The sequence below is a fragment of the Pan paniscus genome, chromosome 13, assembly GCF_029289425.2.
Source record: "Pan paniscus chromosome 13, NHGRI_mPanPan1-v2.0_pri, whole genome shotgun sequence".
NCBI lineage: Eukaryota > Metazoa > Chordata > Mammalia > Primates > Hominidae > Pan > Pan paniscus.
Genome location: NC_073262.2, coordinates 114,339,445 through 114,357,001, shown reverse-complemented (window position 1 = coordinate 114,357,001; position 17,557 = coordinate 114,339,445). Strand labels below are relative to the sequence as shown.

At 33.9% G+C, this 17,557-nt stretch overlaps 1 protein-coding gene across 5 annotated transcripts in view; it reads left to right on the top strand.

Moving 5' to 3' along the window:
* The window catches only part of ERBB4 (erb-b2 receptor tyrosine kinase 4), a 1,174,422-nt gene that overhangs the window by 808,715 nt on the left and 348,150 nt on the right, over positions 1-17,557 (top strand). For all 5 annotated transcript variants that reach the window (XM_003812504.7, XM_003812503.7, XM_003812506.7 and 2 more), the window contains exon 6: positions 16,615-16,733. In XM_003812504.7, the coding sequence (XP_003812552.2) occupies positions 16,615-16,733 (119 nt within the window). The remainder of the gene's footprint in view (positions 1-16,614; positions 16,734-17,557) is intronic.

Genomic DNA, 17,557 nt, shown 5'->3' with positions numbered 1-17,557 from the left:
TAATATTTGTTGTAATTTAATGACTTTTCTCAAAGATTTAAAAGAACAAGTTGTTTCATTTTAACTACAGGAGATGTATATATTTAAAATACTCTGTATATTATAGTTTAATGGGATTCAGGAGATATTACTTAATGACAAGCCAAGGGCTTCAGGGGCATAAAGGTATATATAAAATTGTTCCTGTTCTGTGGGCATACTGTGGGTTAGATACAAGACAAAGGTGAGGAATGTTGGAAATGATCAAAAAGAATATTAAACTGGGACATTAGGTAACTAGAGATTTGGTCCCACCTCTAACTCAATTTAAGAACCTCAGTTTCAACAAGTTCCCTTATCTTTCTCCCTCTCTCTCTCTCTCTATCATCTGTCTATCATCTAGTGTGTGTGTGTGTGTATGTATGTATTAACTACATATATAGTTATAGATTATACAGATACAAATATAGATTGAGAGAATGGAAACTGTAGGGTGTTGTGCAGATAGCTATTCTAAGCAGAGGGATCAGAAAATGAATACTCCACATTTGAAGGATTACTAATAGGACATTGAGAAGAACAGTTAGATATATCTGAAAGTTCTACCAGTAAAATAATTTTGTTATTTTGGTAGTGATGACAACTTATTCTGAATTATTTGTGTCTTCACAGCAGAAGAGCTGACTGTCATTAGAGTAACTATATTTGACTATCAAAGAGAAAATTTCAAAATTACCTACATGTGACATGCTTCTGATGAATAGGACAGCCATACTATTTTGGCTACAGAAATGGAAAGAAGTGTGAGATTTTATTCTAGGAAAAGCAAGCACTTACATACCACTCTAACGGTTTGAGAATTTAGCAAGCATGAAGAAAGATATTCTCCTTAAAGTTTTGCCTTAAAATTATTGAAATGTATTATATTCTTTTTCAAATTAATCAATTTGGTTAAAGAAATAATTAAGTAGGCTGGGCGCAGTGGCTCACGCCTGTAATCCCAGCACTTTGGGAGGCTGAGGCAGGTGGATCACCAGGTCAGGAGATCGAGACCATCCTGGCTAACACAGTGAAACCCCGTCTCCACTAAAAATACAAAAAATTAGTCGGGTGTGGTGGCGGGCGCCTGTAGTCCCGGCTACTCGGGAAGCTGAGGCACGTGGATGGCATAAACCCTGTAAGCGGAGCTTGCAGTGAGCCAAGATCACGCCGCGACAGAGGGAGACTCTGTCTCAAAAAAAAAAAAAAAGACAAAGAAAAGAAATAATTAAGTAAGCAGTATAGGGATGAAAGAGGATAGGAAGGGGTACAGTATAGGGATGAAAGAGGATAAGAAGGGGTAACTGGATACAGGTCAACTTTTCTTGTGCCAAGCCACGTTTTTGTCCATTATATTAAAATAAATGTGAGTTCACTAAATATCAGACATGTAAAGATTTCATTTCTGAAGCCAATATAAATTTTATATATTACTCAACAATTTATAATATTATCATGGCTGCATCTCTCCATTACCATGGGCACTTTCCAAAGAAATAGTCACTCTATTAATTTATGATGAGTTATAAAAACATACAAAAATATTTTAAAAAATAATTTGTATATATTACTATCTCACTGAAGACAGTTATTTTTGGTCTATCTAAAATATTTTTACCCATGAATTTTGTTATAATGGAGCTGATAGAGCATTATGACCACGGAAATACCTACAAGTTTTGTTCTGATTTCAGTATTTCTTGAGTAACTGTCACACAGGATAATTATTTTCCTCTTTAATAAGGATGTTATATGTATTTAAGAAGTATGCAATTTCATTGACTAGAAAACAGAGAGGATGAGGGAACAGAAGAAAAGACAGATTCTGATGTTAACAACTAGTTGCTGATAATTTAAAAGAACCAAGCTACAATATTTCACCAATACGTAACCACAAAATTAAATGAATAGGGAACTACTGCATTCTAAGATAGAAATGCCCATGCTTTGAAAATGTCAGTTTTTCTAAAATTAGGCTATATTTTTAACTATCTTTAATCAATTACCAATGCTTTCTTTTCTAAAGAATCTCTTAAAAATACATTTAATAAAATAGCCAGATGAGGCTGGGCGCGGTGGCTCACGCCTGTAATCCCAACACTTTGGGAGGCCGAAGCGGGCAGATCACGTGGTCAAGAGATCGAGACCATCCTGGTCAAAATGGTGAAACTCTGTCTCTGCCAAAACACAAAATTACAAAAATTAGCTGGGCTTGGCGGCATGTGCCTGTAGTCCCAGCTACTCGGGACACTGAGGCAGGAGAATCGGTTGAACCTGGTAGGCAGAGGTTGCGGTGAGCCAAGATCACAGCACTGCACTCCAGCCTGGTGACAGAGCGAGACTCTGTCTCAAAATAAATAAATAAATAGCCAGATGTTTGAAAAGAATAATCTTGTGGAATCATTTTCCCTATAAAGTATTAAAATGTTAAAAAGTAATAATTATTAAAACAGTATATAACTGGTTCAGAATGGTATTGATTAAATGAAATCTAACAAAGTTAGACATTTGGAGGCAAATGTCTACAGTGATTTAGTTTTTACAAAGGTGACATTTTTTAAAAATGACAAAAGCATAGATTATTTAACAAAGAGAGTATGAATAAATGGCTCACTTATGGAATAAGATAATGTTAGATCCCTACAATAAAACAAAAGGCATAAGATGGGTAGTACATTAAAAGTGTAAAGAGCATAGGATAGACTATAGATAGTCTATATTTAGATAGACCTATACAGATTGATGAATTATAGATAAAAAAATTAAAAACGTGGTATAACTGGAAGTACTAGGAAAAAAATAGAGATAAAAATTACAGAATGATGACTGTCTTTTTAAACATGACATAACAAATACAAAATAAAATATAAGAAAAAGATCATTTTCTGGCCAGCCACAATGGCTCATGCCTGTAATCCCAGCATTTTAGGAGGCCAAGGCAGGTGGATCACTTGAGGTCAGGAGTTTGACCTCTCTACTAAAAATGCAAAAAATAGCCGGGTATGGTGGTGAGCACCTGTAATCTCAGCTATTTGGGAGGCTGACGCATGAGAATCGCTTGAACTCAGGAGGCAGAGGTTGCAGTGAGCCAAGATCACACCATTGCACTCTAGTCTGGGCGACAGAGGAAACTCCATCTCAAAAAAAAAAAGAGGGCCGGGCGTGGTGGCTCATGCCTGTAACCGCAGCACTCTGGGAGGCCAAGACAGGTGGATCACCTGAGTTCAGGTGTTCAAGACCAGCCTGGCCAACATGGTGAAACCCCGTCTCTACTAAAAATACAAAAAATTAGCTGGGTGTGGTGGCAGAGGCACCTGTAGTCCCAGCTACTCAAGAGGCTGAGGCAGGAGAATCCCTTGAACCTGGGAGGTGGAGGCTGCAGTGAGCCGAGATCATGCCACTTCACTCCAGCCTGGGCAACAGAGCAAGACTCTGTCTCAAAACAAAACAAAACAAAACAAAACAAAAACAAAGGAAAAATTATTTTAATGCATTATAGTTAAGTATAGTTTTGTATTTTTAAAATAATTTTAATTAAAAAGAATTGAACATTTATACAAGAAATCTGCAAAAAATACTTGACATTACTTATAATCAATGACATACAACTTTATAAATTAAAAACATATTCAGATAACTCCTAGTAAGAAAGAAAGTATGGAGCTTGGAACAGTATCAGTTATTCTTGGTAGATTATAAATAGGTAAAAATCACCATGTAGACTAATTAGTCATTTGTATCAAAGTTTTTAAAATATGCATTTTCTTGAACCACGAAATGTACACTTAGATTATCATATGCATGAAACGAATGTTCCATGGTATATATTACAGCAGTATTTATAATAGTAAAAAATACAAACATTGCAAATAGCTTAGAAAGGGGATTCAGGGTATATTCATACAATAGTATAATATAGAGCTTTAAAAAATAATACAGCAGAAGCATATTTATGCTTCTACAAAAGACAGTTAATGATATAATATTTAGTTAAAAATACCAAGCTATAAAGCGAGATAATAACTACCATTCATCGATTACTTAACAATACCAAGAGCCAATATTTATATAATGTTCACTGCATGTTAGGCACTATTCCAAATTAATAATTTCCCATAATACATAAAATCTTTGTAACAGCTTCATGAGGTAAGTACAGTTGTTATTTTTATTTTATAGATGAAAACCTAAATCACAGAGAGGTTAAGCAATGTGTCTAATCTGGCACAGCTATTACATAAAGTCAAAATTAGCTATTATGTAAAGTCAAAATTATGCAAAGTCATCTCCAGAGAACTTCCTGTAGTTATCCATTGTGCCGGTTTTGTACTAACAGTTTCACATGTATTATCTCATTCCAACCTCATGAATCATTTCGGTATATACACTGGAAATAAGGTAGGAGAGACAAGAAGAAGTGGGACTAGAGAAAGTTCTGAAGGAGGAGAATATGAGATTTCTGCATGTAGAGAAATGTGGATTGATGGGATAATTTTCTGGAGGCAGGAAGGGAGATTGTGTCCCCTTCCTGGATTTGAAAATTGTAAAGATCTGAGTTATTTTGAATTACTTTTAATTGTGTGTTTTGTGTTCTCTTAACTCTCATACTAGTGTGGAACCATAATAGGGATGTCAAGCATTCACAGAGACTCAAAAGTTGACATTGGTTGTTACTGCTGGAGTAAGAGAACAAATGAATTGTTTTTAATTCTGCATATCTGTAGTTACTTATATTTCCCTGAAAATAGGTACTGCATATGTAATTTCAGAATTTTAAGAAAGTAAGTAACAACAAATATAATAAGTAATACCCTCTTTATCGCGACATGACTTTTTTGGTAAATGTTGAGGACTTCCGAACTTTTGTCCTGAACAGAGAGATTATAATTTTTTAATCAATATATTAATCATGCATAAAAGCTTTAATATCTATAGATTATATTATTTTCTATAAATATATTGCTTGGAGAGGATCCAAAAAGTTGTTTTGTATTGGCCCACAATTTAATATACTGCCAGGTAGGAGAAATTCAGACTGAACGATCCCAAATTTCCAGTAATTATGGTGGGAATAAAAAGCACAAACCTCGGAGAATGGTCAGTCTCAATGGCACAATTCTGAAGATAAGGCATTATGGCAGGCTGTATTGTGCAGTGATTTTCCATATCCTCTAGAATCCTAAAACTTCAGAAAAGGGAAATTTTATCACCAGTGGCTCTAAATTCCTGAATTCATTAGAAGGCTAATTTGCTGTACATATATAAGAAGAGCACAGAGATCGGTTTCTCTAATTTCTTAATTTGACCTTTGTTCATGCAATAAGACAATGCTTTCAGATTGCTGGTTGCAACTTGTTAGTAGATTATAAAATCACTTCAGTACACCCTGCCCAACAATACATTTTTATTGAAATAAGATACATTGGAATAAAATTGACCAGAAAAGGCAGTATCAAAATGCTCTTGCACTAATTAGGCTCAGTATTATTCCTCAAAACATTTCATCAAGGATATGTGTACTGAGCCATAATACAATGTTATTTGTACTGTAAATTGTTATTTTTTAAAAAACAAAAGTTTGAAAAACACTACAAAGGTGCATTATGTGACTTGTAGGAGGACATGATTATCTTTTTTTTTTTTCCTTTTTTTGAGACAGAGTCTTGCTGTGTTGCCCAGGCTGGAGCACAGAGGCACAATCATAGCTTACTCTAGCCTTGAACTCCAGGGCTCAAGTGATCCTCCTGCCTCAGCCTCCCAAGCAGCTAGGACTACAGGTGCACACCACCATGCCTGGCTATTTTGTTTTTCCTTTTTTCTTTTTGGTAGAGACAAGGTCTCATTATGTTGCCTAGGCTAGTCTCGAATGCCTGGGCTCAAGAGATCCTCCTGCCTCAGCCTCCCAAAGTGCTGGGATTACAGACGTGAGCCACTCTGCTTGGCCTGATTATCTTTTTTAAGAAGATAATCCCAAACGTGTTCTATGAGGAGAAAAGCAAAACATATTCTTCTGTATATACTCAAAATGTGCTTGTGGTATAACTCTTTTAAATGGTTTCCTCAAAAGGTCTCTTTTTCTAAGGTATAGACTTCAGTGTTGGCCCTCTCTGGGTCTGAGATTTAAAGAGTATTTGAGTAATATCTTAGTTTTCATTGTTGGCCCTCTCTGGGTCTGAGATTTAAAGAGTATTTGAGTAATATCTTAGTTTTCATTATCATCACTCACAATCATGGTAGTTAAAATAGCATCAGCCAAGCTGTTTTTCAGAGATGTAATGTAGACACGTGTTTGATCACTTTAGCTGTTTGGCGTTGCATTTAAAACAGTTTCCAAAACTATCTTCCTCTCCCCTTTTAGTCCTTTTGATTTTTACATTTAGGCACCCTCTATTTGTGACTCTTAACTTGATGAAAACATGTAAATGAAGATATATAGGAGTCAGAAAACTAATTTTAAACTCCACTTTGATAATAACTTATGATTTGACCTAGGATAAGCTAGTTTTTAAGTGTTAACTTCTTCATCTGTAACACTGGGATAATTAACTTGCTCTGCCAAATGCACAGGTTATTTTAGTATAGTTTTTTTTTTTTAAATTCATGTGATACTCAGCTCATAAAGTTAAAAATAATAATGCCTTCCCATCAGTAAATATGCTTCCCTCAACCTACATTTTTTTATAAAGTGATTACTTTATGGTAATATTTGGTATATGTGTGTGTATTTATATTTACATATACACATAAGCACATAAAAGTTGTGGGATTTTGTTTTGTGTGTTTTACAAAAATATGTATGCCATGTCTATTCGTCTATCACTTTTGTTTCACTTCACATTATATTTTAAAAATCCTTTCATTTCAGGACATAGAGAACAATCCCTCTTTTTTTTTTTTTTTTTTTTTGACAAGAGTGGCTGCACTGCAGAGGCTCTGCCTCCCAAGTTCATACCATTCTCCTGCCTCAGCCTCCCGAGTAGCTGGGACTACAGGCGCCCGCCACCACGCCTGGCTAATTTTTTTGTATTTTCAGTAGAGATGGGGTTTCACCATGTTAGCCAGGATGTTCTCGATCTCCTGACCTCATGATCCGCCCGCCTTGGCCTTCCAAAGTGCTGGGATTACAGCCGTGAGCCATTGCACCCAGCTTTTTTTTTTTTTTTTTTTAATGCTACAGCTATTTCCCTAGTTATGGTTGTGCTATAATTTACTTAACCAATTCCTCATTAGTGGACATTTAGGTTACATTGTATTATTCTCAGTTACAACTAATGAACATTTTTATATACATATTTGTCCACAGATGCACATTCTTCTGTAAGTCAGATTTCTAGAAATAGAACTGCTTGGTCACATGTGAATTTACATACACAAATTTGATAGAGACAAATTAGTCTTCAAAAAATCATGTATCAATTTATACACCCACTAATAGTTTGCCCAATTCTTCACCCTCATCAAAACTAGAAACTTCCTGGAATGCTCTGAAGAAGTGGTGATCTGTCTTAGAGATGTCTGAACATTACTTTAGATTTGCTCATAAACAAGTAAGTTTATTTCAGTTTTAATTTTCTCATCAATAAAATGAGAAATTTGGACTTGATGGTATTTATTGTTTCAACAGATATTTGTCCATTGTTTACCTAATATGATGTTCTTTTTTTAATTTTAACATTCTGTATTTTCAATTTTTAAAAATATTTTTGAGACAAAATTTTTAAATATTTATTATTTTTTCAAAAATTTTTAAATATTCTCTGCTGCATGGCCCAGGCTGGAGGACAGTGGCATGATCTCAGCTCGCTGCAACCTCAGTCTCCCGGGTTCAAATGATTCTCCTTCCTCTGCCTGGCTAATTTTTGTATTTTTAGTAGAGACAGGGTTTCTTCATGTTGGCCAGGCTGGTCTTGAACTCCTGGCCTCAAGTGATCCGCCTGCCTCTGCCTCCCAAATGCTAGGTGTATAGGTGTGAGCCACCACTCCTGGCCCTTCTGTGGGTATTTTTATTGCAAAATTGAGTGAGAGAGAGATTATATTTATTTTCTTCTACTAATATTTTGGATAGGGAACTAGAATAAGCAAAAGAAAGAAAGTAAATTTTTTTTTTTTGGTTTTTGTTTGTTTTTCTATCCGGTTAGATGTGGAGATGTCTGTTATAATGCACAGTGATTTAAAAAATTTGAATACCAATTTTTCCATATTTCTTGGTTTATGAAAGATCTATGATATAATTATGACTTTTTTTTACTACTTTATCTGCAGCCTATCATTTATAGGCAGATTTTAAGGTGCAGACCTCAATTCTAATTTTTAAAAATATTCTTAAAAATACTATGGTATTCTTACGCAGATTCATACTCTTCCTTTATTGCCTTGAAATCAATATCTACGGGCCTGTGAGGAATATGCAAAATAACTCTTACTCACTCTCAAGAATATTTTTATAGTTAATGTAACAAGGCAATATTATTTTTTGAATCTTCACTCACAAACTGTGGAGATGCTAATAGCCTATTAAGAAGGGAGAATTTCCCTGGTGACCAAGTGTGTAGTTTATAATCAGCTTTAAGGTCCTTCAATGAATCATTGATCATGTCTTTATTAAATAGGTTGAATAAAACTTCATTAAATAAATGAATAAAGCAGGTGGTGATAAAGAATGGATTAGACAGAATCCCTTACCTCTTTGACACAACTAACAATATTATCATGTCATAGTCCGTGGGTCACCAGGGATTCATCAGGTCAAACCTGATTAGTAGCTGCCAAAATATGGGCCTACTCTTTTTTTGTGTTTGTTTTTTGTTTTTTGAGACGGAGTCTCACTCAGTCACGCAGGCTGGAGTGCAATGGCATGATCTTGGCTCACTGCAACCTCTGCCTCCCGGGTTTAAGTGATTCTCCTGCCTCAGCCTCCTGCGTAGCTGGGATTACAGGTGCACGCCACCATGCCTGGCTAATTTTTGTACTTTTTAGTAGAGACGGGGTTTCTTTTTTAGTAGAGATGGGGTTTCAGCATGTTGGTCAGGCTGGTCACTCCTGACCTCGTGATTTGCCTGCCTCAGCCTTCCAAAGTGCGGGGATTACAGGCGTGAGCCACCATGTCCGGCCTGGCCCTACTTTTATTAACTGACTCTGAATGTCAATTTCAGTAGTGACTGTACAGCTATTTGCTATGTTTTCCAGGGGAACTACAGAGGTTATTGCATTTTGGATTAAACAGTTATTTTACATGTGGGGTATATACTTCATGATATGGCCTGGTCAGTTTATTTAGAGTAGCTATCACCAAACCAATTAGGAATTAGGAATAAAAGAAAATTAGTCGTATTTTATTTTGTATTGTGAAAATGTGTATGATTGTGGTCATTTAGAAGCCCAGATACTTTTTGATAATTCCATTTTGCTAGGTCTAATTTTTTTTTTTCAAAAAAGACCTCTGAGAGCCTTTTTAAATATGTTAGATAATACATTGTGGCTGGTTAAAATAATTGAAAAATCCTTAAAGTGCAAAATTATTTTCCTGTAAAAATTAGGATATAGGCTTATGATGAAACCTTCCTCTGTGAGGCAACAATTTTTGACTTATTTCTTCTGCAATTTAATATGAGATAGGAAAGAGCATTCTAGTTTAAGACCAACCCAGCTCTGACTCTGCCTTTCCATCTATGGGAATCTTTCATTAGAAATAAGAGAGTGCCTTAGAGCAGAAGTTTGGAAATATTGGCTTATAAAATCTACTTCTCAAAATCTTAAGGCTCCAAATAAAAAAAAAATGAATTTTCTGACACCTTCCCCAGACTTACTGAGTCAGAATATAGGAGATGGGCCAGACATCTTTATTTTAAGTCTTTCTACTTGGCTTTTAGTTTCTACCTGGCCCCGGACACACAAATGTGTTCAATTATTCTCCTTTGGAAGAATGAATAACAGTGTATAGTTTGGCATTAGTTTCATTGAACCTGATTTTTTACACATGCTCTGTAAGTAACGCCTCTTCTTGGATGGTCTGTGAGCTTTATTTGTTTCACTTTAAGTGTATCCTGTTGATGATAGCTTTCTTAAAACATGTTACACAACCCAAAGTGTTCAGTTTTTTAGTCACAATTTCATCATTAATAGGAATAAATTTTGAATCTTAGAGCTAGAGGGTACCTCTAGAGAACATTTCATCAAGCCTCCTATCTTTAATTAAGTGGATGTCTAAAGCATGTAGAAGAGATTTCTTTTAAAATACTGACAAATAAACACTTAAGAAGCCCATTACAGTGTTTTTATCCCTCTAATAGTCAGTAATTCTTCCTCACATCCAACCCATATCACCTCTACTTTAACCCAAGTATTTCTCCCTTCTAGTTCAAACCTCCAAGTATGTAACTGGAAACAGTGTAATAAAAAAATTCCATTCAAATACTATCTAGTTATTGAACATATGTTTTATGAACATAATTTGTCAAAATTTTGACACAAAAATAGAATAGAGGCAGCATAGAGGTATGAGTCTTTGAATAAAAACTGAAATAAAATTTTAAAAAATAAAATAAATATGCTTTAAAATGTGCTTAGCAGTGCAATTGGGGATTGCCCCAAGATACTTTTCACTCAGACAGCTGCTGGGTGAGAGAAGGGAAGTTTTCTACTGGTATTTCATTTATCCATAATGTTTGCCTTCAGAACCAGTGAGGCAATATTTCCATCGAAAATATAGGTAATTTCCCTCCCAAATTTTCCTATATCTACTTGCACATCAATTTTTGTTTGTTTGATTTTCCAATTAGTGATAGGGACCTTTACAACACAAATAGGAAATTAAAGCAAGAAGTCACTGTGATTAAGTTTCAGACAAGGAATAATCAGTCAGTCAATCAGATGGTGTAAATGACTTAAAATTTTTTTCTCCCATTTCTCCCATTGGTTAGAATAAAGGTTCTCAACTCTAGACTGAATATTGGAATCCCAGGGAGCTTATTAAAACTACCAAAGCTTCTAGAAAATTGCCAGTGATTTTGATTTAATAGAAACTAGGTGATTCTCAGGTATTGTATTTTTTGAAACTACTCTATATTCTGCTACTCAATATGGGGTATGTAGATGAGTAGGTAGAGACATTACCTGGGAGCTTAATAGAAATGGGCTTATTAAAAAGTCTTGGGCCCCACTGATACCAACTGAATGAAAAGTTTTACTTACAGAAGAATTCCAGTACTCAAGTTTGAAAGACTGTTAGTTGATCTAATATACAACCCAGTTCAGAACCACTGGTTAGAGGAAATGAAGATAATCAAAAGGCACTGAAGGAGAGAAGACAGAGGAGATAGGGAAAGAGGAAGGAGATGGGGGAGGAGGAGGAAGTGTCAGAGTGTAAAAAGACACAAAGACTTTGCCTAAATTTATCCTTATTTCTATTGTTAACGGGCGAACAGAGATCTTTTGTCTTGTCACTGTGATGTCAGTGCTCTGTTTTGCATTATTTATGAATATTCTTTGTCTTTTTTGCTATTGTTGCTAGGAAGCAACAATAAATATTTAATTAGTAAATTGCCAAGCTTCTTCAAGTAAAATAAATTTGTCCTAAGGGAGTAACTTTAATCACAGTATTGGTTATCATTATATTGAAAGAAGTAATTAAGCCATAGTTCTTATTAGTGAGATACTGATAAGATTAAGCTACTTAATGATTTTTTAATATTTTTTGACTTGATAGACATTCTCTCAGTAGTATTGGCTTACCATGAATTGTTTGATGCCTTAAATGTTACCCATCTAATTCTCATGGATATTTTGAATGAATTCACATTCCCCATGTCAAGTTTACTGACCCGAATATAAGAAGTTTAACGTCCCAGTTTTAAATTTTATATTAATCACATTTAGTGCATACCACCAATGAAAAAGCTAGTGAAAATTGGACCCAAATATTTTAATGCACCCAGTGAAGCAATTTAGAAAGGAAACTAAATACAAGGAAAAAAACGTAATGAAATATTTGAGCAAGGATGGAATTAATAAAAACCAAAGCAATTATAAGTTAATGTTCCTATAGAGGCTGACTTATCTCATTGATTTCAGGAATTATTTTTTGTTTTGTGTCCCCATCGTAATAAAATATGAGTATAATTTGATGAGTTTATTCACATTAAATAATGCTTATTAATCAAAAAATGCTACTAAATAAATTTACTCTATGGTGCCTTTCCACTTCTCTTGCATGTAGCCTTGAATTGTACAAAGGGAATGTTTTCTTTCTTGTTACAAGTCTCATATAATAATATAAAGAAATATTTTTTAACCCCATTACTGTTTAGCAATTAAGCTTGTTGTTTTGTTCTTTTTGCCTACCTTTTATGTGTCCAAATGCTTCATGCTTACTGAATTTTCATTTGGAATTAAGGGATATAAAAATGTTGATGGTGAAAAGCCCTATATTTAAAGTTGAATGTAATTTACTTTGAAAAAAATCAATTATAGACTGATTTTGGAAAATGAAAGCCATAATTCCCTTTTAACATGTTAAATAAAAATTGTGGAATGCATCTGCATTTGGATAATAATTTAGAGGAATTTTTCTGCATGTTTCTAAAAGGGAATATAATATCAGAAATCAGTGTGTCCTGAAAAAATATTAAGTATTTGAATACTATGTGGAAAAAGTTGCTATTTTCAAAAATTTTAAGTTTTTTTCCACACAAATGATTAAGTAATTTAAAATATTTTAATAGTTCCACAGTATAATAATTGCTATTGAATCTAAGATTGTACTACATTGGATTATATTTGTATAATATTATTTTCATATTTAAATAGTGTACTCAATGAGAGAAATGATTTTAACGTGAACACTTAATAAATAATTTTAAACTACATTCAGGGTTACTTGTCTTATCATTGTAATTATTTTCTACATTAATTTTCTCATTTGGCAGGAAAAACCAAAGTAAATAAAGAGAAACTGAAACATTTTGTCTAGTTACTTTAAATCACCATAGAGTTAAAAATAAAAAGTAACACTTAGACATATCTGTCTATGATTAAAATATGATGTGACTTATAAGATTGTTGACTCCATGCTATTGTTTTCCAGCTGAGCAATAGCTGTCAAATAGAAGCAAATTGATAAACTCTCCTGTGATAACACATTTCAAATCTAGTTATTTATTTATTTAACATATGTCTGCTATTTTAATTAGTGACTGTTGATGCATCGAAGCACTTTATTGAATTTGGAAGAGAAGAATTGTGTTTGAATTTATTCTGTACAAAACTGTCTGTTAAAAGTGTTTCCTTTAAAAAATGTCATTTATATTGTATGAATTACTAATTAGGGCATCTAAACAAATATACCACTTGGTTAAAAGACAGAAATATCAATATAAGCATAATGTATGACATGAAGAGTTAATGGAAGGATACAAATTGTTTGGGGACATATCATATATATATATATATATATATAATGTGTGTATCAAATATAAATAAAACTATGTAAGTGCCAGTTACAGTTACAAACATAGTAATACACCTAGAAACAAAATAAATGGAATAAATAATAATATGTTAGATGGTAATTGATGCTGTAACAAAATACAGGAAGGAAGGAAGGGAGATGAAAGAAAGAGAGAGAAAAAAGAAGATGAAGGTTCATAAGGAGTCAGTTGATTGGGAAAAATTCAGTATTAAACAGGGGCAGACTTCAATACAAAGGTGTGATTTGGTCAAAGACTTAAAGAAAGTGAAGGGACAGTCCAAGAGGATTTATTATGCAGAATTTTGTACCAGGATACTAATAGAAGAAATAATTTATTTTGAAGTTTAATGTAACCAAAATTGCAAATACAAAATATACGTTCACAAACCCAGATATAAAAATTTGATTATTTTCCAAATCTTCTATAAGCTTATGGTAAAAAAATAGCATGTAATCTTATTTTTACAAAATAAAAACATGACAGAGGGTGAGTCCAAGTGCCATTTTAGTTTAAACTTTATTTGATGTTTGTATTGGTTGTACTACATAGAGAATAATTAATCATGTCAAATGGAAGAATATTCTTTATCTTTCAATATTGTGCATTATTTTATGAATATCATCATCATGTTCAATGGAAAAGGATCCAATTAAAAATATGAAATCATGAGCTAATCAACAGCAGAATTTAAGGAGCATTTAAATCCTAGTATTTTAATATTTGTCTCTTTATATTTCTTAGTGATCTATCTATTAACTCTATACACCTTTTTATCTCTCTGATAAATATATTAAGCCCTGAGGAGATACTGCCATTGAGTTGGCAATATATGATTTACCTATTTACTTGAAGGGAATACTGCCTTATATTGTGTATTAAGTACCAAACCCTGTGTTTATCACTGAAAATTAAAACTTAAGTAAGACAATAAACTTCTATAAACCCATAGGTTAGTTGGGGTGAGGTAGAAGCAAACTTGAAAAAAATACAAATGGATAAGTGCAATAAAAATATCTAAGTTGATGAGCACTGTTAATAGGGACGATGTAAAGCACTTTATACCTGTATATTTATCTTCAATCCTATTAGGTGGGTACTAACTCCATCTTAAAAATGGTGAAGTAAAATACAGAATGGTTAAATAACTTGCCCATATAACATGGATATATTTTGGATTTGAGCCTAGATCTTCAGACTACATAGACTGCTGCATTAACTTTATCTTCTTGCTTGTTCAGAAGCAATAGTGAGAAAATAACTCAGCTTGGAGCTGTGTCTGGAAAGGTTTCAGAGCAAGTATTTCCTAGGCTGAGAAGCTAGGAAGGGTTTTTAACATGGAGAAATGCCTTGTGAAGAAGCAATGAGAATCACAACTGAATTACAAGTGGTATTTCTATCTGGCTGGACGTGAGAAACAGAGTAATGTGATTCCTGGAAGGGCAGAGATGGTGGTCAACCTATGGAGGGCTTTTGTCCCTTGCTTAAGGTTTAATCCTTTAGTACGGGGATGGTCATAAGTTTCATACTGTGAATCAACACTGATTTATAGGCGTTGGCTTACAGGTTCAAGCCATTACTTTTAGGGCATTGTGGAGGATTAACTGGAAGGAAAAGATGGGATCTGAGAAAACTTTTAGAACACTATGTAATCATTTAGAGATAGGCTTTTGAATAAAGTTAGAATAGAGAGGAGGGAAAGTACTGAGGAATATTTAGAAAACTATTGCTAATACTTGGCAATTTTATTAGGTAGGAGAAGTGATGATAAGAGGATAGGAGACAGAAAATACATTGCAAATTACTAGCGAGCTACTGGACATATGGTGCTTCCATTAATTGAGATAAGGGAACTTAGAAAAGAAATACACTCAGTAGTGGGTGTGGGAAGAAGAGTTATGTTCTGTTTTGTACACCTTGCATATCAAAATGGGGACTTCTGTAGACAGCTAGAAATGCATGCTGTAGCTCCACAGAGAACTCAATTCTAGATCTGAAAGTCATTTACTGGTAGACAGTATGCTAAGTAGAAGATGAATGACTTTTATCCAGGAATGAGCCCATAGTCCCCCCAAAATTGTCAAGAACAGGTCTGGGGAATGCTAATGTTTATGAGGCAGAGTCTTGATAAGGTAGCAACAAAGAAAGCTTAGAAGATCTGTTTGAAAATATAGGAAGAAACAAGGCTGAAGTGGAAATACAGAAACCATGAAGTGATATACTATACATATCCTGTAAAATTCATACCTTAAATACCCTAAAAATATTTTTGGAATAAGTGAGATAAGCAGAATTGTGTCTCTTATTGCTATAATGTTGATGGATAGCCTTTTGTATTGCTTTTACTAAAGTATACCTTGATATGATGCTGTCAGCTTGGATTGAAGCATGTTATAAGAAAAGATCAATGATGATTTTTGTTGTGTTTACTATTAATGGCTTTCTTTCCTTCCTTTTTTCTTTCCTTCCTCCTTTCCCTCCCCTTCCTTCCTTCCTTCCTTTCTTTCCTCGTGTAAAATATTATGTGAATTAACTAAACATTTATGTGTCCCTTTTCTGCGTTGACTACTAAAAGTCTTAGACCCATTTCTGGGGACACCTTCTACTAGGACCTTACTATGCACATTGTGTGAATTGACTTCACCTTTCCTAGCCTGCCAAATGTCTCATTTAGTTATCTCAATTTTCCTTTTTTTTTAAATTTTAGAGACAGAGTCCCACTTTGCTGCCCAAGCTGGAGTGCAGTGACTATTCACAAGTGCAGTCATAGCCCACTGCATCTTTGAACTACTGGCCTCAAGCAATCCTCCTGTCTCAGTCTCCCAAGTAGTTGGGATTACGGGCATACTCCACTGTGCCTGACTTCAAATTGGATTCTTTCTTGTTAAGTTGTATGATCGTCATAAAGCATTGTAACTATTTGCTGAAACAAGAAAGAATATAAAAATGAAATAATTATAAATTAATTTTGGAGATTTTTGTATAAAAATTTTGATCTAGTTGTAAACCTCATTCATTAAATGTTTGCTGAATTGAGTCAAAGACAGGGTGAGAAATTGTCACTCCAGAACTCAGCTTATGAGTTTCTCTTGGTGGCAGACTTTGATCATGGTCCTATCTCTGTCTTCTGCAGTGACAAGGACGGTGTGTGCAGAACAATGTGACGGCAGATGCTACGGACCTTACGTCAGTGACTGCTGCCATCGAGAATGTGCTGGAGGCTGCTCAGGACCTAAGGACACAGACTGCTTTGTATGTCTGTGATTTCTCTCTTTTATTATCCTGCTCTCCTTTCCTTCCCTATTTGATTCAGGCATACTGAATCTTTGTCTTATTACAATCAGATCAACTTTAGCCACTTTAGGATTAAGAAAAATGCTCTGCCCTCCTCAAAGTCATTCCCTCACTAGGTTGTCTACTGATTAACTAGAATTGTTCTATTAAATGAATTGTATATTTCTGATATAATTTATGTTACAAATGAGGTTCACTGGAGAACATATTGAGATATCTTTTTATAATCTAATAACATCCTTTCCAGTAATGCGGTGATTACCTGTTTATGTGGTTGCATCATTGAGTTCTGCAAGTGGGAGCAATTGCATTTTATTTCTTGAATATAAATTTCAAGATTATAGAAGATATATTTATGAGTTTCAGTATTTTCTAGTTTATATTTTAAAGGTAATATTATTTTAAAAGTTTAAGATTTATAAATAGTTTGTTAGGGACAGTTTTTAATTATATTTTGATATCATATTCCTGACACAGTACTCTTTGTCTTTGGCATACATATCAGCAATTTTGAGTTGTATTTAACTCAATTTCATATACCCAGAACACCAGCTTAATTTTAAAGCTAAAAATCGTAAAAATACACAAATGTTTATACAGTTGAAAATGAACACAGAAATTTTTTTCTCTCAAATATCCAGCAAACATATGTAGTAGAATTGAGCTTTTTTTTTAAAAAAAAAAAGACACTTAATTCCAGCAATGAGCAAACTATATATTAAAGCTCTTATGATATAGACAGTAATTTCTTAGTTTTCTTAATATCATAAGGAATATAATCT